Raw genomic sequence first — 25,046 nt, 5'->3', positions numbered from 1 at the left:
ATGATAATAATAATAATAATTCAATTTATTATTATTGTAAGGTATCGAATGTCAGTCGGACTCACCCTCGCGCCGAAGGGATCGACGCCGTCTCGCGGGGTACACATACGTCGTCGTTCGGTACACGACGGACGACGACGACCGTTCGGTTGGCCCGCCTGCGCGGCGGCACACCGTTAAAGAGCACGTCGGTTTTGCCTCCCCGCGCTCGTCGGCGGCCCCGCTTGAACAGTTTCGTTCGTGTGCTCCGTGTTGTCGGACCTCCGTCGCCGTCGTTGTTTGTTTCGTTTCGTTTCTCGCGAGTCGAGTCCGCTGTATCGTAGTTTTTTCGACCGTCGAGCAAACAATTTTAATTTTTCGACCCAGTGGCGAATGTGTTAGTGCCGTCAAAATAAAAAAACCGATTTCAGTGCAGGAAGTATTATAACATTGACACTCAAAATTATAGTGTCCGTCCTCGTACTCGTTGCTTTTTTGGATTATATCCCGCTAACGGACAGACCGCCGGAACGTGAAAAATTCGGCAAAAAGGTATGCAAAAATTATTTTATTTTTGGATTTGGGTTTTTTATACCGGTCATCGTGTGCGGAATTTTAATAGGGTTGGAGCGCAAACACGATGCCAGTCGTGTAACGGAAATTTAATTTAAATATTATGTTAATTGCTTACCGGCACCCTTTGAATTTTTCTTTTGCGTATCCATAACCCGGCTATGTGGCGATGGGGTTTATCAAACCCAGAACCGGTACTTAAGAAGCTCTTTGGTTAAAAGTTGCGGTTACTAGCTTATCTATATACCTACCTGGATACACTGTGATGGAGGAAATTTAGAATTTTTTATATATTCTTAGTAGATAATAGGCATTATAAAAGTACTATCAGGCTGTTTCCATTGTTCTTGGAATTCCTTTGTTGATACAATATTTAACCGTAATAACTTATACCCCATAAACTTAAAATAATGTCGTGAATCTATTCGTTCTGTCGTTACTTGTTTTATTTAAAAATATTTTATCTATTCATATAAGTAAAATATACGAATACTGTTAGAAATACTGTGCTATGCAAAATTATTAATTATAATGTACCTATAGTTAGATTTCGTTTTCTAGTCTTTTCTACAAATATATAGGTACAAAAACTCAATTATAATCAACTTTTATTATTACATAGATAGGTTAGGTAATTAGTTAAATATTATTATTTATTTTCAATTGCACACACATGAACATGATATACCTATTTTTATTTTTGAAATAATCTAAAATTCACAGGGACTTTGTATATATTGGTAATAGCTAACATTGATCAGAAATACTAGTGTTTAAATCAATGGTAACACGTACACACTCAAATAGTACCTATTAAGATAAGACGTTTAAATAAAAAAATAATTAAAACATTCATTTCAATCAATTTTAATAGACAGATGTACCTATACCTTGTACGTTACAATAAAATATATTGTGTTTGTGTATGAAATGCTACTTCCCGTTTATTTATACTAAACATTAATGTATATGATCCCGTACATGATTATTTTTGTTCAAAATAATATTATATAATATATCTATAGAATTTAAAGTGGTTAAATGAAACATGTTATATTTATTTTTGCATTAACAAAAAAATTAAGAGGGGTCTTAAAGGTATTGCGGGAAAAATAGACCTCGTTACGTGATGAAACGTCCGTTTCAGTGATTCCGGAGTACAAATAAATAAACTGGAAACCTGGTGATTCCTTCGTCTTCGTGTAAAACCCTTGAAGTCGCTATAGTATTGGTAACAAGGGACCTGGCACGTAGCCTGTCAATCAAATGCCACCGATCGTGTTCTACCCTCGTCGAAAAAAAATTTCTGTCTTGGTGATTTATCTCATGACAGTGGTTGACCATGAAGTTAAAATATTTGGAACTGCCCCTGCAAAATGATGAAATAAGAAAAGTATAATTAGGTACCTAAATCGAAGAGTATTAATAAGAATATTAAGATTCTGATTAGGATAGTACCTAGGTATTCTACGGTATTTTATTTTAATTGAATTCAATTGATTACCATTTTTTCTTTGTAAGAATAATTTTTATCACATGAAAAATAGAAGTAAACCTCTTAGTTATTTAGATTATGATTTTATACTTAGGCATTTTACATAATATTATATAACTTATTCGAGTAATAATAATTTTAAAAACAATACAAATGTATAGGTAGGTATAGAATTTATTTTTATTTTTTTATTAGTCAATTTAATATTGAACTCGATTTTAACCCATTTTTTATGTTACAATTTATAATTTAGCATGCAAAATAACATGTTATTAAAAAGTTAATTTAGAAAATGGAAAGAGTATCGTAAAATTTCATTTTATAGTTAGAAAGGTACTAACAACTGTTAAAATATTGTTATAGTGTTACACAAAAACTTGTTTTTTAAAACATTTTAGCAGTTTGTGTTAGGTTTCTATTACCCATTCCGGCCATTCTTAAGAAAAAATTAGGGAATACAACGGCTTTTTTCTTAAAGATTTAGATGAATCATCTTATATTAAACTTGTGTTCAGGCATATTATTTCAGTCTTATTTTTTACTTTTAGCTCAAATCAAATATACAACTTTACCTACTTATGTATCTATATTATTAAGTAGCTGAGGAAAAGTTATAAGTGCCTATGGTTTTCCAAGCCTAATGTCTGATATTATAAGCTAGTTTTTGTGTGAAATTTTACACTGCTGGACACTAATCTCGTATACTTGAATGGTGGCAGGATTAATGAGATATGTAAATTTGCGTCACTACAGGTAGCATTAACTCTTTCACCTTAGCTCCCACGCGTACATATTAGATAGGGAGGTACGTATATTATATAGGAACTTTCCGAGGTTCGCGCTGATTTAATATCATTCCTTATGTCAGCTGTATTACTAAAATCATCATGTCTCTTAAATCAAATTTCGGTTTAAAAGAGTTGATAGTTATTACTCTTCAGCCATATAATATGCAATATTATTATCAAAATAATAATAGCAGCAATATTATGTATTGTCGATGACAGGTATTTACATAGGATTACCATGGTCCATGTTTGGGGTACCCCGTACATGATTTATGGATACCACGATAAAACATCACGTCGTCGGTGGATGCAATAAAAATCATTAACTTTCCTATATATATAATTTTTTCCGACTAGAAAACGCGTTAGATTTTCCGCCGACCACAAAAATATTGCTTAGATATCTCTAATGCCTAACAATAATGGTATAAGTCGAAATGAAAACCGCCGTAAACCATTGTAGGAACCGTGACTGGAATGAAGTCTTTGAATAGGTATACTCTGGATATAGGTGTACGTTATACAATTTCCCCGTAATTTCTTCCATCCTTTACATACGTCTCAAATGTACTAGTGCAAACGTGAGGTCACGAACACTGATCATTTCAGTGTTTGGAAAGTAATGTTATAATATACACTTAATATAAAAAATGTATTTTGTCTTAATTATTTTTGAAAATATTGACTCATTATTTTAAATTCTGTAACACACTTTGGTCTAAACAATTAAAAATTTACATCTTATTAGCTTTCTAATAGTATCTAATGATATAGTGATACGGATCTAATCTATCCATTAGATTCTATTGTCTAGATCAATAGAATCTAACAATTTTATAAATTTATCAGTCAAAAATTATTATTATACACAAATTAGGTATTCTAATATAAAAGGTTATAATATTATGTTGTATAAACTAATACTAAAATAGTAAAATGATTTTTTTTTTTTTTATAAAAATGACTTTATTTTGAATATTACAATCTATACAGGGGTGTACAATAAGTAATAATTATGGTGAGTAAAATGATTTACGAAAAACATGTAGATGTCTCTATTTTTTTAGTATACCTATATTTACTTGTTATTGAATATTAATACATTAGGTACAATAATAACGTTATCTAAATATTTTTACAAATAATTACAATTTTAACGTATCTTCAATAAATTGTATGAAATAATATTAGGTACTAGTTTTTTTTTAACTGTTATACTAATTATTGTATTCATTACATTTAAGTATTTAACTATTTTATTGATATAAATAAATAATTTACATTTTACACAATATTTATTAATCTGGGGATTTGTATTTCATGTACTTGTACCTATAATATATATAAAAACTACTTACTTGTTTAATACATTTTTATTAAAAAAAAAAGAAAATTAGGCACCTATTAAAATCACACAAAATTAAGCACTTTGTTAACTACATTAGAAATGTTTATATTTTGTTTAATAGTACAATACCGATATAATAATTAATTATATATTATGTATGATCAAAAAACATTAATCATTCAATGATTAAAACCCAATACGAGTTCTATGTTTTTTGGATTCATTTTTTATTCAGTGGAGCTTTATCCACCGATCAGCTTCGGGGTTATATAGAATATTTGGAATGCAGACATATACGCTCTGGGGACTCCGTGCACCCTATTTCCTAGAATTCGATGGGACTGTGGCTTCTTTTTCTTATCTTTATCTCTGAGCCTTTGTAGATGTTAGTAATCGCCAATCGGCCATCCAAACATGTTTTACAATTTTTACTGGTATAGATTTTTTCGATATCTGGAATTCTGGCGCCAATGATAATAATTGTTGTGGATTTGGATTACTCATGTATATTTTTTATTATCATCATCATTGTCATGTTATATCAAGCTTGTAAAATTACGATTGGTCTTTGGAACTCTTAAAAGACTTTCAATCAATTTTAAGTGGCATCTAAACCAGTTTCCTGTATATGTTATAAATATTTACCTCCGAATAACCATGATTCGTATAGCGTGTGTCTGTATTTGTCTACCCATGTCTGATGTTTCGCTTAGTCATTAAACGTTAATTTCTCTTTTTCTATCTCACGCAAACATGCATTATATACCTCTCTCTTATGATGTCGGCAGCTCGACACCTGCCATCACCGCGTGTATACAGAGAGGTCGTGCTGTGTGTCGTAATCTCCGTACACGATGCTGTACGCACATATTTTTGTTTTATCTTTCTCAAGACTATCGACTTATAATATCGTAGTGTCTTACACCAGAATATATTATACCTACATAATAAAGTAGCTAAATTCCACAGGTATAATTAAGTCATTTATCTAAATAAACATAGACATTATATTCAATGTATTAGCATTTTTTAAATAGATATTAAAGAAACCTGGCTTTGCCATTCTCCTATAAGTTGTGCGTATCAACCACTTTACTAATAATAAATTAAAAATGAGAAAAGCAAGTTAAATAGTTAAATTAAGTATTAAATACAATATTGCACAGTGCACACCTCTTTGCACACATTTTCATGTATAGGTATAGTAGGTACAATGCAATTTTTTCAAATAGTTTTATAAATTCTTATACCTGATGTTTTTGTAGTTTTATAGTTGATTTATGTGAAAAGAATTTTGGTGAGTTATTGACTGCTGATTTCATAATATTGCGGTCTCAATATTTCTCCTGGATATTGACAATATAATTAAATTATTATATTTATTTTAATGTGATTGATTAAAAATATTTAATCTTTTTGAAAATAAATAATATTTTATTGGTTTGTAACATATTTTTATATAAACGATTTGAACATTGATATAAATCATTATTAATGGTATTCAAAATTAAGTATTGAAGGATTTGGTTTTTTTTGCAGTCATTACTTATTCGATAACACATTCCAATCGATATTTTCCACACTTCAATAATATTCTCAACCGGGCGCTTACTCGTGCTATAAAAACGATCACGCCCATGTGTTTTTCATCAGCATTTGAGTATTTCCGTAATATACTCTTATGAGAGAGCCTTGTGATTTCCTGTGGTAGAATTAAATAACCGTAGCGACAGAAAGGTGATGCGCTATTTATATTTGTGAATTTCTTCAGTTCAATTTATTATTATCGTGCACTGTACATACACCATCATGAAGCTCACCCTCATGCCTTTGGGATGTCATGTAAACGTTCCAAGCCTCTCCTGACAAGCCGTTTCCTACTTGTCTCGTCTTACTTTAAAACCCGTCGCACTCGATCTCCATATTTATTATGTGTACTGTACATATTATGGTTGGCGTGGTTGCTAATTATTATGCCACGAAAAACGTATAGAAAGATTGGAGGTGTATGAGGTTCTTTTGTTTTTAAGTTTAAATGTTTTCCAACCCCCTTCGTGTCAGAATCTGAAACAAAAGAATGTGCCGAGAATTAATGAAAGTAATTATTTCGAAAACACTCACAGTAATATATATACACATAGCACGTCGTCACTGTTAACATCGCAGTCTCGATGAGGTCGTATAATTCATTTTCACCACTCCAAAATCATTTGTTGCTTTCATAATATACATTTTCGATTATTGAGCAGCTGGGTTTCTATAAGCGTGTTTCAACATATATTTAATACTATTAAACAAGCACAATTATTTTCCATAGATGTTCTTTTTTAACTTTAATGTGAAAAAAAGTAATCGTAATTTTGTATTCAGCGATAATCATTATTAGAAAATTCTAAATTTGTATTTATAATTTAAAAATAGGAATAAACATGTTTTTATTTCACCAAATATGTTAAGTACAGTAAATTTATTTTTATTTTTTAATCCTTTAGTTCTTTATAATTATTTTATAAGAACAACATTAGGTAACTAATACAATTTAATCTACTAAATCGTTCTGAAACTACATAGAATAGAAAGAATAATTGGTTTAAAGTTTAAACTTGAATTGCACTAAAAATTATACTTCTGTCCCGTGAACCGAATGATTTGATTGGATGTATGAAAATATTCATCAATGCAATTAATATTAAACATAACTACGTAGTACTAGTTTTCTTACAAAAGCAATAGCAACTTGTTGCATAGAAAGTCCAATCATCATATCTATGTGTTTTATTCGTTTATTCATGGACAACTCTTTTTTTTTATCTATATTGGAAGATATTCGTTGTTTATTCCCCTGATACTTGGTGAAACTGCAAAGATCCCCTTCAATCGGTCGATATTATTATGTATTCCGTATCTATACTGTTTGTGCCGTATATATGTGAGAGTGTGTACCTGTATTTTTCTTTTCTCCGTTTTTGAAAATTGTTCCTCCTATTACTCAGTTCTCACGTCTTTTGGCGATCCAATGGTATTACTATATCCTCATTAATACTATTCAATTTTACGTATTAATAAGTACTTTATATTTATACTATAGTTAAGATCCTGAATATTAATACTTAAAAATGTTTGCACAGAATAAACCAGCTAAACACTTTTTAAATTTGTTCAGCTATGTAAATTATTTTGTGTTTTACGTGTCATACACTTACTCATATATTTTTTTACGTGTGAAATAAAAGTTATAATTTAAAATAACATCTGTTTTTATTTCCCGAGAAAATGAAGATTGTTTTTAATTAAAGCTATATTTTTTTTAGTATTAGTGACAAGATAATTATTACAATAGTAAATATAAGTTTTTTTAGATTTAATGGATTTATTTAACTATTGTTATGAAATGATCCCGAATCGTGGCAAAATTCCAATTACTTATTATACTATCGAATTATTAATTTTTCCGACGAACCTGTTGTTTGAAAAACATACTGTTTTATTACTCTATGTAATATGTAATATATAAACCTAGGTACTCGCAGTCGTGTTACTTAATAGTCGTTTTTAGAGTTAAAACGTTTTTGGTAGTTTAGGGCTCTATAAAATGAACCCAGTATCCCCGTTGTGTTTTGTATATAATAATAATATATTATATGAACTCGAAAAGGCGTGATTACAAACGATGTGAAATAAAAACGGGGAAAAGTAACTATGTTTTTTATTTTACTGTGCACTTACCCGTGGTGGCTAGCCCCGCAGAAGTAGCTGCAATGACTGGTGGTGTGAAAAGATTGTTTTTACGTCACATATTACAATACACACGCTTGTGTTTTCTTTCTGTACACTTTTTTTTTCGTTCCATTTCGTACTCGGACGCAAAACAATACAGCCAAGGCTTTTCGAACCCGATAAATCACATACGGAGGGTGTGTTTTTTCGCGGGAAGAAACCGAAATCAAGGGTGGGTTCGCACAAAACACAGGTAGCCGGTGGTATAATAATATGTATGTGTGTATAAATTTTAACCCCGCTCTGCTGCTACATCAACAACAATAACGCACCGCAGTTTACACTACTACAACAACTACTACTACTACTATTGCTGTTACAATTGCTATATATATATTTACTACCTACGGTCTGCAAAAAATCAACAATAGCTCTTGCTATGGGTCGTTGGGGTCGACACGGGGATTTTAAAACGATGGATAGACCGGTTCGGAACGTTGTGTTGGGTGTGTACAAAACCCCTAACCTAACCCAAGTAATGGGTTAATTATGCAAATGGCGTTTACTTAAAGCCGTTGTTTTTTTAGTATTTCGCAGTATTTTGGGGATCCATAAAATAGAACTTCGTATAGAACAGTAGAAGTGGAGGTCACCGGGAAAATACCACGGGATTATATTGGGTAGTATTCCATACACCACCCCCAACCATTGACGAAAATCGTAAAACACCCTCGATCTATAAATATAGATAATATGTATATTATACTTAAAATTGTGTAATTATCCCATGTTAGGTTTGACAAAGTTCAATGTGAAATTATTTTTAAAAAAAAGAACAATTTTTTGAAATAAATATGTTTGTGATAAATGAAATACTGAAGTACTTATTTCACATTTACCTATCTCAAAAAAAAATCTTCATACCAATATTGTATTATAGAAGTTGAGTTTTGTAGCAATAATAAATAGGTCATATGAATATAGCATATTATGTAGGATTTAACCATATAGGTATAAACGGAATATGTTACATCCTATTTCTTGTATATTCCATTTTCTACATTTTATTTTCTTATAACATTTTTGAAACATTTCATATTTGAATCAATAATTAAGTTTGTATATATATATATACAATATAGGTACTCGGATCAGCAGCTTACATGTTTATGTTAATATTATTCAGAGTAATATCATATATTACTAGTTTTGGTTAACCGGTATTTTTAATTTTTGCCGTTATATATTTCTTCAATAAGGAAGCTTTATTGGTTTATTTTAAAAAGTAGAGTATTATTTACATTTTTTGGAATTAATATTGAAATTATAGTTATGTTCCTATCATTATAACTAACTACACCAAATGTTTAAAAACAAGAAACTAATACCCATATTAAATTAAATTATTTATTCAAAAGTTTTTTCAGAGTTTCGCACCCTTGTTAGGTAGTTGTAATTAAATTTAAATGAACGCCCACAGAATAAGTTTTATTAAAAAAAAGTCTAACTTTATTATGCTGTGCCGGTAAATCTACTTTACTTGGAATTACTCCAAGCAACGCTAGATACCTGTATGGCTAAATATAATTTGTGTTCTATAGTTACCCATCAGTTCAAGCAATAATTGAAAACATATTTGTACGCCAATATATTAAATTATTATATGAGTACCTATTTAATATAAGACTATTATACGAATGTACGATAATGATGTAGGTACCGGCTTTATTGTTACTGCGAGTTAAATAACATTTTTACAACGAGTGATAGTAAAATAATATAATAGTATCATGTATTATTTATATTTTTTTCCAAGTTTGTTCACTTGAAAACGAAATTGTACCTACTTTTCGTACCTATAGTTAGTAGTTTTATATTTTAAAAATATTTCATAACATTTAAAAAAGTTAAATTTGGTGTCGTTTCTTGTGGAATATCTATAAATAGAATGCATAAGAATATTTCAAGTCGCGCACAATGGGCCGGAAAATATCAGTATATATTATTATACAACAGTGTATTTCTACATAATATTACAACGAATCATGATTAACAGCTGTATAACAAATACATATATAGGTAATTACCTATGTATTAACAATTTTACTAGTTCAACATGTTTTAGAAAAACTAATCGTCATAACATTTTTTTCCCGGTTAAATAATTTTTTTTTATTGATATGACTGTTGTATTTTGATGATATAACACACATACCTATATAAAACCAAAATTCCACGCCTGTTTTCGACACCGCGGGGGGGGGGGGATGGAATCAATTGCTCGCGGATCGATTTTATTCCCCGTGGGAGGTTTTACGAAATCATAGCACACTGCAGCTATAATAACGCACGAACAAACGGTCTCGCTGTATGGGATAGAGGGCGGTGTTTTTATTAACAAAAACTGGGAAAAATGTCAGATAAAACAAATCGCGAGGTTCCTAAGAGTTTTGTGTAGATATTGTTATATAGGGGACGGGTTATTAAAACGTCCCCTTGGGACATTCACATTCTTATTTAGTTTATAAACACATGTTTAAATGGCAATTCCCGCCAATATTGTGAGAGAATGTTTTACAGAAATCTTGTTTATTTCAAGGAGTTCATAGTTCTGAACGTTATTCATACCTGCCCCGGGTTACCTCTCCTCCCCGATAAGAAAGCATGGGCCGTGTTTGTAGCGTCGGTCGTCACCAAAGCCAAAGCCCCCGCGTCCTAGCATTCGCTAGACCTTCGCCCCATTAGCATAATTTCATCGTGTTCCCAGACCTCACACGCAGCGTAAAAAAGCTACCGATGACGTTTCCGTGTTAATAATATAATAGTGGTGCATTTTGTTTTATATTTTATAATATGTTACTTACGTTTACCATTTACTCATAAAAAATCAGAAATCATCGATGTCTTCTGCGGAATATATTTTCTAGATGTAATCTGCTCCTCAGGTAGTTCGCCATCGTAATTTGATACGTGTTCACTAGACTGAACGACATTTATATTTTCATAAATTATACCGGTTTTCATTTATGTTATGTTCTATATAGTGTGCTTTTGTCTTTATATACCGTAACATATCACCGCGAGCAAAGTAGGTACGATGGATTAATGATATAAAATTATAATATACGATAGGTACATGTGTCATGAGCAGCATATACACATTAGTAACATGGCGTCTTTATAACATAGCGATATATGGTACTTACCTAGGAACATTTCGTAGCGAATTTACCCGCGATCATTATATTTTATTTATTATATATATTTACTTACTTAAAATATTATGATATTAGTACTGATTTTTTTATCTATTTTTTGACTACATCTAATATGTGTCCTATATTACCTGGTATTACGTACTACGTGTTTACAAATTTATTGGGAAATGCATAAATATTTATAAGTACCTACATAATATGACCAATTTAAAAAAGATGAGTCCCCTACTTATAGTGACAATAAATAATTTAATCAATTATAATATTATAATATAACATTGAGTTTGTATGCAAGCATTATCCGCTTGTCCCAGTATTAGAATTATCACTTATCAGTGCCATCTGAAAGGAGTATAATATACTTATTACTATCTATTTTCTGTTTTGGATACTAGTTTATGCACTGTGGTACCAGGCTCCTTAGGATGATTATTTTGAACTAGGTTTAAATCAATTCGTGTAAAGGAGGTGTCGTTGTGGATATCCCTATTCCTCACAAATCGCGGAGCCTGAAATAAAACTCTTAGAATCCTAACAAAATAAAGAGCAAGCAGTTATTATAGATTAAAATCATTATTTTAAACTAGGTAGGTATTGTTTATAGGCAATTGCATTAGTAAAATATTGTTTACGAAATAGTTATAAATAAATGAATAGTTAATTAAATTATATAATTTTTAAATATTATACTTATATTTTCCAAATTGTATTAGCACAATATGTGTAAGAAATGTACAGAAATATTTTTTCAAGTATAACACTTTTTTGATAGGTGTACATTAAACTTGAATACATTATTTTACAGTTTGTGTTTTTAAATAAAGTTTGAAATTCATAAAGTGTCTAAATTTTATATTATTACCTATAAAATAAAAATTATGAAATCCATGTTCTGAACAATGAAAAGATAAGTTTTTATTGTCCCAATCATTGTTTTGCTTACTAATAATATACTTTTAATTATCAAGTTAAATGTATCGCTAATTGTTATAACTTATTTTTATATAGTTATAATTATTTATTTAAATGGTTTTCCCTAATCATTATTAACAATGACGTGTTATATCTCGTGTTGCATGTTAAGATATTTGGATGTGGTAGGATAAATTAGCTTCATCTTCTTTTACTGCTTTACATTTTAAAAGCAAATAAATGTAAAAAATAAATGTAAATAATAAATATCACATACATAATTTTGTTTAGCATTTATTGTAAATGTTGACTCGTTAATTTTTTTGGTATAGCTATGTAGTTTTAACAAATAACGATGTGTCTCAAGCTCAACTTCACTATGGTAAATGTAAAATTAACAAATAATTTAAGCTTGTATTTTATATCTATAAAAATTAAATGTAAAATTCGTAATAATTTTCATTATTTTTTCAAATATAAATTTAATTTAAATCAATTAATGGTGTTGAAAAATAATAACTTCAGAATAGATTTATTTTGTTATGTTGGACGCCTTCGATCCCTTTTAGCCGACAGACGAAAAGGTGTGCTGACTGGTGCACCTGTCCCAATTTATCCTCTCAACATCAGAAACACACGGATCGTTATTTTTTCAAATTACATTTCTTTAGAATACTTTTATATTGGATCTTCCCCTTCATTTTCAAGTCGTCTGCCAATAACAAAAAAAATCCGCCCACCTCGTTATATTGGATCCATTGTATAAACATTTATTTTTGATACTCTTTTTCTTCTCACTAGCCTCTTGTAATTAATTATTTAATATAGTCGAAATACCTAATATTTATAATGACATTATATAACTAAACATCAGCAATTTTGACTAGTCTAAACATACGTCTACTTGTAAGTTACAGATTATCATCAAATTACCCAGCCGTTGCGTGGTATTGTAACGTGTCAATCATTATAGGTATACTCGAAATCGTGTTGTTGCAGTTGTCAAAAAATTGATGATGTAACGTCATTTTGACTGATTGCTATTCACACCGAATCTTTCCGGAAGGCTTGTTTGGACAAGTGCCTCGATACTTCTTATTAACAAATATACATACTGTTCTGTGTTTTTCAGTGTGTATTTTAGTATATATCTATAATAAGTTAGCCTCGATTACAAAAACCTCGTTAGGTCATTGTGAATACCATATATGAATTTGCATACGTGTCATACCCGAACAAGTAGTGTCTAATCAGTTAGTATCGACGTCCGAATGGAAACCCATGAGAATTTCAAAATCTAATTTGTATTCTGTGGGTATATTATACGTACATAATAAGTCAGATAATAGTAGTGTTAAGCTACATGGTATATAGGAGTTACATGATGGCGTTTCTCTAGTGCTGGCATGCAGCTGAGTGGTGAAATTTATCCACTGTTTTTAAAGATAAATACCCTTCTATGTCCTCCACCTAACAGACATGTACTTGACTATATGGTGTTCCAAGGCCTCTCCTGACTTTCAAACATCCCTCTTCACACGCATGCGATGTTTTTAAACGATATAGCTAAAACATTCCCTTAATATTTTAAAGATATTTACGTGAAATTCTATCATTTCTGGTAAATCTGGTAAAAAAAAAATGTTGGTAGTAAGAATATATAAAAAGAAAAAATTAAATAAGCGAAATTTTGATTAGGTAATAAAAGTAATAGGTATAGAACATGCTTTATAAAAACTGTTAGTGGTTTTGAGAAAACTGTAGAAAATTTATTATATAAGCAAACGTCCGTTTTTAGTCAATCGACAGCTTGATTATCTTAACGCTCAGAATCGTTTTCAAAATATAGGTGGTATGAACATTTATAATTCACTTAACAATTACTCAAAACTAATTTTAAATATTAACAGCATGTAATTTTGTTTTTATACTAAATTTGACTTAGTAATTGTATGTAACGTTTAAAGCGTAAATACAGTTGACGTAATATTAACTATACTTAACTAATAAATAATAGACAATATAATTTGAAGTGTGAATCATCATATTTTTTAAGACATCATGTGAAAAAATTATTTTTAAAACCACACAAATATTTTTGAAATTAGATTTTGAAATTAGTTTTTTAATTAATTGTTAAATATTGCTACAGATTTATTTAAAATAAACAATGAGAAGAGACTCAATATACCAACTATTTTTCTGAACATTTGTCTATAACTTTAACTTTGAAGTATTTTATCCCATCTACCCATACTTAAAGACTATTTTTCCATTTTTAATACTTCTTTTTCTTCATATTATTTGAATGGAGTAAAATGTATTTCTTTATTTAGTAGGTATACAATTGTGGAAATAAAGAAATATAAAAGTAAAAAAAGTCCATTAACTTTTGTTAGTAATCTTCCATAGATAATGACGGTGATGGTGTAGTTTTATGATTTTTTTTTTCATGTGGAACGATTTGGTTGAAATTTTGAATTGAAAAAAAGATTATTATATTAAATTCAAGAAGGCAGGCAACTAACCGGTCAACAAAAATAAAGAAATGAATAAAAATAAAAAACAAGGTAGATTTGTTTATAATGACCTACAACATTAGGGGCTATATAATATATTATAACAATTTTTCGAGGAGACCCTCGTGTAGTTATTATGATGTTTATTGACTCTAATAACTTCGCAGCGGGGCACATAGGTATATAGTTGCAAAAATAATAATACGTAGGTACCTATATATATATAGATAAAATAAATGGAAAAAACCATATGGAGACAGTTTTTCCCCTGTTATTCTACAAAGACCTCCGATAATAACTTATGGCGTCCCGTTTGCCCTTTGTCGGACAACTAATCATCATCATACCGGCGAGAATTCCTTTAATAATTTTTATTGCTACGCCGTCTCCGCTGTACCTAAAACTACTACGCGGGGTCATTGAGTCTACAGAATTTGCTGCACATGTGGATACAACACGAAAAACGGTCTTATAATAAATAATAATAGTACGTACAATTTGCGTGGCGGCGATCTAACTTAATAGTTATCATATTTTAGTAATCGATGACATCATCCTATAGTGATTTTTTACGGAAACTATTATTATTTATAATATTATTTACCGGTTTGAAAGAAATGAAATATTTGACCGGTGGAGATATTATATTATAGTTTTACTTCCGGACGGTGCAGTTGTGTATAGCTATTAAAAATATTACCAGTGTCATATTCTTGTCACGTAAACGCATATCATCCGGTTATTTATTTGGTTTGTGTGTTTTTTTTATCCTCCCACTCTTATTTATTGCTGTGCTATGGTATGTATACGCAATGAAAGTATCGATTATTTTTTTTTCTTTCTTGTGTCCACGAGAAGTAGTTTTTCCTGCCCATCGTTTGGTCGTTAACGGTATCAATTAAAAGGCAATAAACGAATATCTATGTATACGCTGAAATGCGTTGTCCCTCTCTTTCACTCTCCCTCTTTTCGCCACCCGCAGATGCCCCCCATCACCCCATGCGTAATATATAGCAGTATACCTATTAGCTACATCCAGCTCGACAATGTCACTAATTTTTTCCCTCTTTCACGATAGAAAAAAATTTCCCTATTCGCTATAACAGCAGTGCGATGAAACGGTGCGGGGAGCATAAGAATCGGTCGACTGGAAAAATACCTGGAACACTTGGCTTTTGGGAACCGTCGACGCTTCTCTAATTCGCCGTTTGTATACGCGTTGAAAAGCGTCGTCATATAGCCTTCACCCCTGCACTGCAGACGTCTCGGCTACCCTCCACTCCAAATAGCCGCCGTGATTACCTTGTTAAGATAATTTCGTTAGTCGCTATTGGGGCGTTAATTTCGCACACAATCGTCTTATTTTCATTATTTTTCAACACTCGCACCCCCTTTTCTCATTGAAACGTGGCTGAGAACGCGATGGTAGATGAGTGCTGGTGTACAAGGTCTAAAGAAAAAGTACGTTCTTGTGTTTTACTCTTATGTTTTAAAAAAAAAAAAATAATAATAATAATAATAATTCAACTCACGAATGTTATTTTTCTTTTATATCCGCCTCTCCTTCAGATAACTAATAAGTAATAAGTTATGCATCCAAGTATACGCTTTCAAGTTCTATCTTACGATCGTGCGACAAAGCCTAGTTTAATTAGTCACAAATTAAATAATAATTCGAAACGTTCGACCGTACGGATGTAGCTTGATATGCAACAGTTGCGGATAAGAAGCGGTGATTGGAAATCATCGTTAATATTTAATTATCGATAAAGTTTTTATATACTGCTGTAATTATTACAATAGCTTTCGTGCTCATCGATGTTCATACAAAATATACAGAGTACAAAAAAAAATGATTACTAAACCTATGTACCTATTAGTATAGTATAATAATATAAAATAGTATATATATATAGTATAATAGCTGTACCTATAATCTTATTCCGAGCATATTATTTTAAAAGATACCATTGTATAATATATTATTTATTTATACCTCGTATTATATACTTCATAGCAATTTTTTTAACATCATGAGCCGTATAGACGTAAATGTCCTATCACACTGTTTCTAAATTAGAATACTTCGCGGAATTTTTTTTCTAGTAGAACGATATTTTTTCAAAAGTTTTAAAATTACAAAGTTCTACTTTTTTCCTTATGATTGATCTTAAATAATGAAATAATTGGGAATGTACGGGTTAACTACTGCGAGAAATAAAGCATAAACTATACAATTTAAGATTAGTTGTACCTATATTTAATCTCGTTCATTTATAGGTTTAGATGTAATTATATTGTTCGTGTTTCGATTGTAAATAAAAATAATGATTTAGTAACAATATGACTATATATTAACTATATGTGGTTAATGGTTATAAATAATATATATGATATAGGTATATTTACCTACTCACTAAGTTTCAGTATATATATTTGCAGCGAACAATATATGAAAGGCATATAATGTAGACTGTTAATTATTATACGTTTTAGTCATTTGCTCTTAAGACTTAAGAGTGTTAACTTGACAGTGGTAGTTACAACGAATTGTCATTAGTGTCTGTTATAAGAGTTCAAATGCGCATGTATATTAATTTTGAAACTGTTGCGCGGTGGATGGGCACTTAAAAACCCAAGACTCCCGTAAATAATCGCTCAGGTTTTTACACTCCTTGGACTAGATCCAAAATCCATTCATTAGCTCATCGGCCACCGTGTATATTTATATAGCGTTGGATTCGAAGGATTTTCCTAACACACGCATAATATATATGTATATTAGCATTATGTCTGGTTGTGCGTGTGCGTGTGTTCTTCTAAATATCATAAAATTTAATAACAACAATAATAATAACAACGGCGCATGTAAAATACAGTCCGGGGGACGTGGAATTAATTACGTATAGTCGTATACATAGACTGCATGTATAGCGATGACGTGCGAACACGACGAAATTAAAAAGTCCGACGACACATTGGCTATGAGGATCACGATCTCGACGATAGAATATACGAAACCATATAGCAGCTGACTATCGCGAACAACTGAGTACGCGTCTTCTGATTAATATTATATAAATAGGTCTGAATATTTATACATATACACATTTTGAAATTTACTATTTTTACATAACTTACACGTTGTTTTTTTATATGAATGTAAAAATGTTGGTTAGAAATCCTTTTTTAAGGATTTAACTATTTAAGAATGCTCATTCAATATATATTATGGTTTTTTTTTTACGTAACGATCGGTCCATGCACACCACACGCATTAAATTGCTGTTGGTCACGGTTTGCTATTTATTCCTTAGGGCGTAACAATTAAATTATCAAGCGGCCGCCCATATTTGTCAGTATATAATATCAAACGGGTAAATAGGCAGGTACGTTATATATCAATATATTCGATTTTCTGATGACCTCGCTTCTAAAAAATAAATCCATAGGTATGCCAATTCGGTATTCAACATTCGTGTCTCATGCTTTACATCAATTGAGTTATAAAATATGTATGAAAAATATTGATACCTATGTTTATTGTACCTACGTTGAGTAATGTGATTCATCTGCACTGCACTGATAATATTCATATTACAGGAGTTTAAATTTTAATGAGACAAATATGTTATAAATAATAATAATAATTAAAATAATGATTACAATGAGATAATAGTATAAATATGATTATCAAAAACTGATTTACTTTGATTATCATGACTTGAAACTACTTAGTCAGCATTGTAAATTATGTAGGTACGTACTCTTTGTTTCAAATTTATTAAGTTAAATCGAGCTTTTTGAAACGTTTGCAAATCTTCTGTAAATGGATTTGAGCAGAATAATCGTAATGAATGTCATGAAAAGGGATGACACTGGTAATCCCAATTAGATTTCCTCGGAGACTATGAGGATTTGACTGAATTATTCCTTTGGCGCTCTTTAATTTCAATGTTTTTTTTCTAATACCCTTAACTTATTATTTTATTATTTAGTCTCAAACCCCTAAATATAGTTATGTATGTATATTTCACCCTTAATAATATTAGGAGAGAGGGTAGGTATGTGGTTGAAACATGATGCTCGCAAATCCCAAAGACACAGGGGGTCCCCGAGGCCTTGTTAGGTTAGGTTGTTGAGAGTGATGGAGAGAAAATATAATAATAAAAAAATAATATTTCGTATTTTTTTCTTTTAAAAACGTCTGCCAAACACGGTGTAGAGGTTTTCCTGTGTCCCTTTAGTTCAAAAACCGGTCGTGTAAATTGATATATACATGACGAAATTAGATATGTATACTGTAGAGTGTAGGTACCTATAGTAGTAGGTATAATATGCTGCAGTGGTTGTTAAAATGTCATAATTCTTCAATACAAATTAGATTTCTTGTTATTTTCATTATTCAGCATTATCCGTATAAGTGTCTTATATTTAGGAGTACTAAAATATATATAACGTACCTATACATATTTAAAGAATTTAAATACCTAAGTATTTAAAATAAATCATAATTTAGCCACTATAATATACCTATGTAATGTGTATAAAATGAAGGTATATAGAATAGTGGTGTCATACATCGAATAAATTATAAAATGAACTATTTAAGTGTATTTATTATTTAAGTGTGAAGAAGTAGATATTTTAAAATAATATTTATCATTTGTGTGTGACTATTACTGACTTGGTATGATAATACCGTGTATTCGCATAGAAATTGTAAATTGTAATAACTAATAGCCGTATTATAAAAGTACGTATTTGGTTAATGTCTATGATTTTACGTAGGTACAAAAAACTTTCTTCTTGAATAGTTAGGTATGTACTTTAATCAAAGACAAAGTACTTTCTGCTTTTGGGTATCGTCAGTGGAATCTGTTTAATGCCGTAGAGAAATGTGCTGGAAAATACGCTATTCATCAGCGCTATTACCTACAGTTACTATTTGCTAATTAGTTTTAGAAGTTGTGAATTTAATTTGCTTTTACATTTTTCTTACCAAAAGATTTTTGCAAGTAATATAATATACATGATACAATTCCAATAGACCACACATCTGTTTATGGGGTGGGCAAGGCGCCAGAAGTTCCTCTATGGGTTTCGGTCGGAAAAAAAGACCAGCAGACGAAGAAGGGGAGAAGTGAAATTCGAAGAACGAATGACATGATTTTAATTGGGACCAGTGTTTTGAGTGCAACACGTGAATGGTATTATCTGTGAATATTCGAATATTTTTATGTTCTTTTCTCCCTCTTCGTTTACCGCGTATCGATATCGTAGGCGGACTTTTATGGTTGTCATTAACGATAAAATCGACTGCCTACCGCATACACTCCGTGTAATAAAATATGTATTCTATTTGTTTCCTAAAAAAATATATACTTACACACTTGAGACAAACACAAACGTCGGTCTTCATTTTTTTCGTTTTTGTGTGTTCATAATAACTAAAAAAAATGTATACATATAATATATATATATAAATAATAAAACGAAAAACAATAACCATATGGCGGAGACTAAATGTCCATTATCCATTGTCTATAAACTACTGAGTGGCATACATGGTATAACGTATATTATTATAGTGACCATAACGCAGAAAGAGAAAGACGTTGGGCGGAAGTGATATATTATTTTTTTTTTTGGGGGGGGGGGAGGCCGAAATGACTTCGGGAGCGGTGGTCTAGTTGGTCAACGGCACAATTGTATTCCGTATCGTAAACAATATCGCGGTGAATGATAAGATAACAATAATATTATTATATAATATTATATGAAAATAATGAATGGACATTAAACGCGGTTATTGTCTTGTTTTAGACATTTTTATGGCGGCTTAGTCGTACATATTAGTTTATTTCCCCATCGTTCATAGTGACAAACTGTTTTGTTTCATTCAAAATATAATATAACAATAATGCTGAAATATATATTATCATTTTGTGTGTGTGTTTGTGTGTGTGTGTGCGTGTGTGAATATAGCATTGTAATATGATGTACGGAGGTGTTCTACTCATTCTAATAACCAATAAAAATTTAATAGAAAATCTCATAATTTTATACTATGCTTAAACAATGCAAATTATATTGTTATGTACCTATATAAGATAAATTACAATAATCGATTTTTTTTTCTTAGAAAAGAATCAATGAACATTTCATATATATATTCTAAAATACATAACAATAATATACGACACTATAACTATAGTACTTATTTATGTTCTATACCCATCTTAAACTGTCCACTTTCAGTTAGGTAAATATATTATGTACCTACCTGCTTGTTGTAAATTAATTATGAATTCTAAAAACGAATTTTAAAAAATAAATCTTGAAATTTTTTTTATGCTTGGAAATAATCAAAATAAATTGATTTTAAGAAAAATAATGAAACTATTTTTTGACTATAAATTTGAAGATTAAGATGTTTTATTTTTTAATATCTAATATTATATGGTAAAATATTAATGATAATATCATAATTTTGCTTTTTATTTTTATCTCAGATTATAATGTATTAAGCCTTCATCAATATCATCAATAACTTTGAACTAAATGTACAGTGTAGGGAATGCATTTTATTTGTATAGTTCGGTATTAATCAGAGAGTACTAAATACTAATTGACTAATTAATGACAAGAGTCAAGAACTATTATGATTTTTTTACTTACATATTATATCTATAATTAGGCAGGCAGGTACCTATATAATTTAATAAAATACAACTTCAAAACCAAAATACTCTAAGGAGAAATACACATGGCACTCAAAAAGGTAGTAGTTGGTACCTAGGTATTTTATTTATATGTCCTGTGGGGACACGTCTTGCACACAGATACGCATGCTATCGAATAATAGAAAAATTGATTTTTTTCAACACCTCATTGGCTATCTATAAAGACTCAATGGTATGTAGTAACAATATTTGCCAACTATCCACAGATACCTGCATAACGTATATGATTTTATTCAAAACAATAAATACATCATACCTTTTCCCAAATTACAAAGAATCAAAAACTGGGGAAACAACAAGTTTTACTGCGAAGACATTATTTTGAGTTCTTAAACTTTCTTTTATATCGGCTTATCGCAAGTTTTCCCTTCCTGACCGAATCCAATACCGCACTTGTCAATGTTTTTACGTGCTTACGTGTTTTTACGTTTTTACGTTGAATTTAAATTCTTATGCGAATTATTGTTCAAACGTTATGTTGTCCTGTACTCGTTTAGTCTTATAGTGTCATCTACGTTTTGTAAAATACGATATTTTTTTCAAAGCTGCTAAATATTTGAAGTCTTTACTTCAATAACCGCGACATTATAATACATAAATGTATTTTTTAAATAAATTCTATTAAATAACACAGGTTGGTCGTATGTATTATTTTAATGTACCTAATATAATGTAGAATTACTACATGCAAAGTATGGTATAAAAAAATAATAAATTAAAAATATATTATATGCCTACAATGTAGTCTCAAAACAACAAAAATAAAAACGCTTATATTGGGAATAATAATGCGTGTATATTTTATCGAGTCATTTACATTTATATTCAAAAAATGTTTGTACCCATCGGTTCGAATCATTCAGGTACTTGACTGCGGGGTTTCTAAGTGTTGTACAAAGCCATTTTCTACAGTTTGACACTTTGACATAGACTTGACCGCCATCGATGGGAGACATATGGATACGTCGGTGTCTGGTAAACGTCTTCGACCCAGTTCGGTCGATTTACCACGAGGGGCTAAGTACAGAAACGTGTTTTACGGCTGCTAATTGATTCTTATTCAGTCTCAACCTCCATATTGTATGTGTATGTATGTATATATATATACTAAAACCCTCCAATGTCTACTATATAGGGACATTTCGAGTAGGGTTGTGCGTTGATATGTATATATATATATATATATATATATATATATTATATGTGTGTACTGTGTATGATAAAGAAGGACTACTTGACCCCAAGAGAAAAAAAAACGAGAGGAAAAATAACCGTTAGTAGAAGCTATTAGAATATTCTTGACCACTTGACTCTATTGTCCATTGTGGTTTTCACTCGTCGTCATTGAAAAAAACAAACAGAAGCGTACCAAGTTAATTTTCACTGGATATACATTTTTGTTTACATAGTAAGAATAATGTGATAGTGCTAACTTCAATAAATGCCAGTTTTGCGGATAAAATAATCACAAACATATATTTTGCACACTTTTAAGTCATTTCTGAAAATCTATTTTAAACAAACTAAAATTATTATGATCTATTATCATCAAAATATCGTGTATTGTATGGTTACAAATCTTAATATAAACCCTATCTATATATATTTGTTGATATAAGTTAAACAATATTGCACTTAATTATAATAATAATACTTGAAATCTAATATTTAATTTAAATTTAAATACGTATACATATACATATAACTGGTAAACAATTCTCACTTAAATTATAATAGTATTGTATACCAAAAAAATGTTGAAATATAAAAAAAAAAATGTGTAACCTAATTGTTATAGAAGACAAAAGTCGATAAAAAAAATTTAATTTGTACTATAAGTCTATAAATATTTGAACATAAGTTTAAATTCAGCTGATCATGAAGAATGAAAAAAAAGTAATTAATCTGAAAAATAGCTCTTGTATATATATATATTAAATATATACCTATATGTTATAAAAACTTGGTGAGTTCTTAGTTAGTCATTATTCAATTAGAAAATAATAATTTATAAATTTCAATTATTATGTTTACGGATGAAATTATTAATTACGGACAATTCAAAACTTAAAATAATTATGTAAGAATCACAAATTTACATAACACTTATAACGGTACTCGTGTTTAGTTCGTCTCGCTTTTCAAGTTTATACTTAACTCGTGTATTAGAATGACCGAGGAGTTGATGTACACCAATGGATTCCTAGCTGTAATCGCCACTTAATGTGGAATTAAATGAAAATATTAAAACATTTTTATTTTATGTTTTAGTGTTTATTTTATCTCAAAATATGCAAACTGGTCGTCATTTTGAGGAATAAATATCGTTGTATAATGTTATTTTAATTAGTCGCACATGTTCTAATAATAATTGATAGACTGTAATATATAGGTATATATTTTATAATAATTAAATTCTGGGAAACAATGGGATAGACAGTACAATATTCATTATATATATAGTTTAATAGTTAGTTGGCACAATAATAATATAATAATAATATGATGTACCTACCTACTACTGTAACGCTGCTTTATGACGTTGCATAATAATTAATACTGTAAATGTACCTACTGCATTGTATATATTGTTGTTTATACGCTGTCTACAATATACACGTTTTTCATTGTTCACAGGATCCGAGTGAGCACTGCAAGCTCGTTTTATTCATGCGTGTGACCTAGTAGTGGAAGGGACTATCGTGTATGATGTAAAAAACCAAGTGGACCGGACACGAAGAGTATATACACCCGTTCGGTAGAACCATGTGTGGTCAGGGTAGAAACCGGCCCGGACCTGTGGCCATGTTTACGTTACTGCTTGTACTCGTCAACATCCAAGGTGAGTGTGTCTAATAATAATAAATCTACATATTACAATTTATTATTAAATTAAAAAAAAAAAATACCTAATGTGTATAGGTATGTATTCTTTTTATTTATACTCGTTTCGGGTTTGTTGATATATCGTATCAATCGCGATGCATGTTATCGTCTCCTCGAAAACGATCCTGAAGTGATTTGTATTAGTAATTTAGTCCTGTAAACAGGATGTCAGTACATCGTGTTGATTAATGGTGTTTTCAACCATGCATACACCGAACATCGAATATTGTTTTAATGTTGGGTAATTTTTATCGTATTGAGTAATTATTATGTTAGGTATTAGTTTTTACTTTTGAAGCAATTATCAAACATAATGTTCGAAGAGTGTTAAACTTTTAATATTATAACTAGATTTTAAAGTATTTTATGTGTTATTATAATAATTGTATGAATGTTGTTAACGCAATTCATGTTCTTAATTAGGTGTAAGGTACCATTGAAATATATTTTTAAATATGTTTTCGTTTAAAAGAGTTGTTTTTTTTGACGAATAGAATGGTAATGGTTGGATAAATAATTTTGATTATTTTTCCCCTGTCATATTTACTTAAGTAGATACTTGAATAATTATTTTCATGAGGCTTATAAACCTTACATAGGAATAACTTTGCTCTTGTTAGACATGTAATATTTATATCTTAAATCTTTGTAAGCACGTTTTGGGACATAATTCGAATAGAAACAATAAAACGAATAGGCTGCTTAAAGTCAATACTTATATTGATTTTCATAAGATTTTCAGATATTCAATTATTTGAATACAATTCAACAATATATTTTACTATAAAAATCTTATAAAATTATATTAGTACACTCCATATAGTCCATAAAAATTAATATTTTGCTTTGAGGGTTTTTATCAGCC

The 25,046-nt window shown here is 30.1% G+C and overlaps 1 protein-coding gene across 3 annotated transcripts in view; it reads left to right on the top strand.

Annotated features, from left to right (window-relative positions):
• The first annotated feature begins 210 nt into the window (after positions 1–210).
• The window catches only part of LOC111035066 (netrin receptor UNC5B), a 126,722-nt gene continuing 101,886 nt past the window's right edge, over positions 211–25,046 (top strand). For all 3 annotated transcript variants that reach the window (XM_022316570.1, XM_022316569.1, XM_022316571.1), the window contains exons 1-2: positions 211–531; positions 23,933–24,137. In XM_022316570.1, the coding sequence (XP_022172262.1) occupies positions 24,062–24,137 (76 nt within the window). In that variant the 5' untranslated portion in view covers positions 211–531; positions 23,933–24,061. The remainder of the gene's footprint in view (positions 532–23,932; positions 24,138–25,046) is intronic.

This window comes from Myzus persicae, unplaced genomic scaffold, assembly GCF_001856785.1.
Source record: "Myzus persicae strain clone G006 unplaced genomic scaffold, MPER_G0061.0, whole genome shotgun sequence".
Classification (NCBI taxonomy): domain Eukaryota; kingdom Metazoa; phylum Arthropoda; class Insecta; order Hemiptera; family Aphididae; genus Myzus; species Myzus persicae.
The sequence above is the reverse complement of the archived record's forward strand: the minus strand, read 5'-3'. Positions and strand labels throughout refer to the sequence as shown.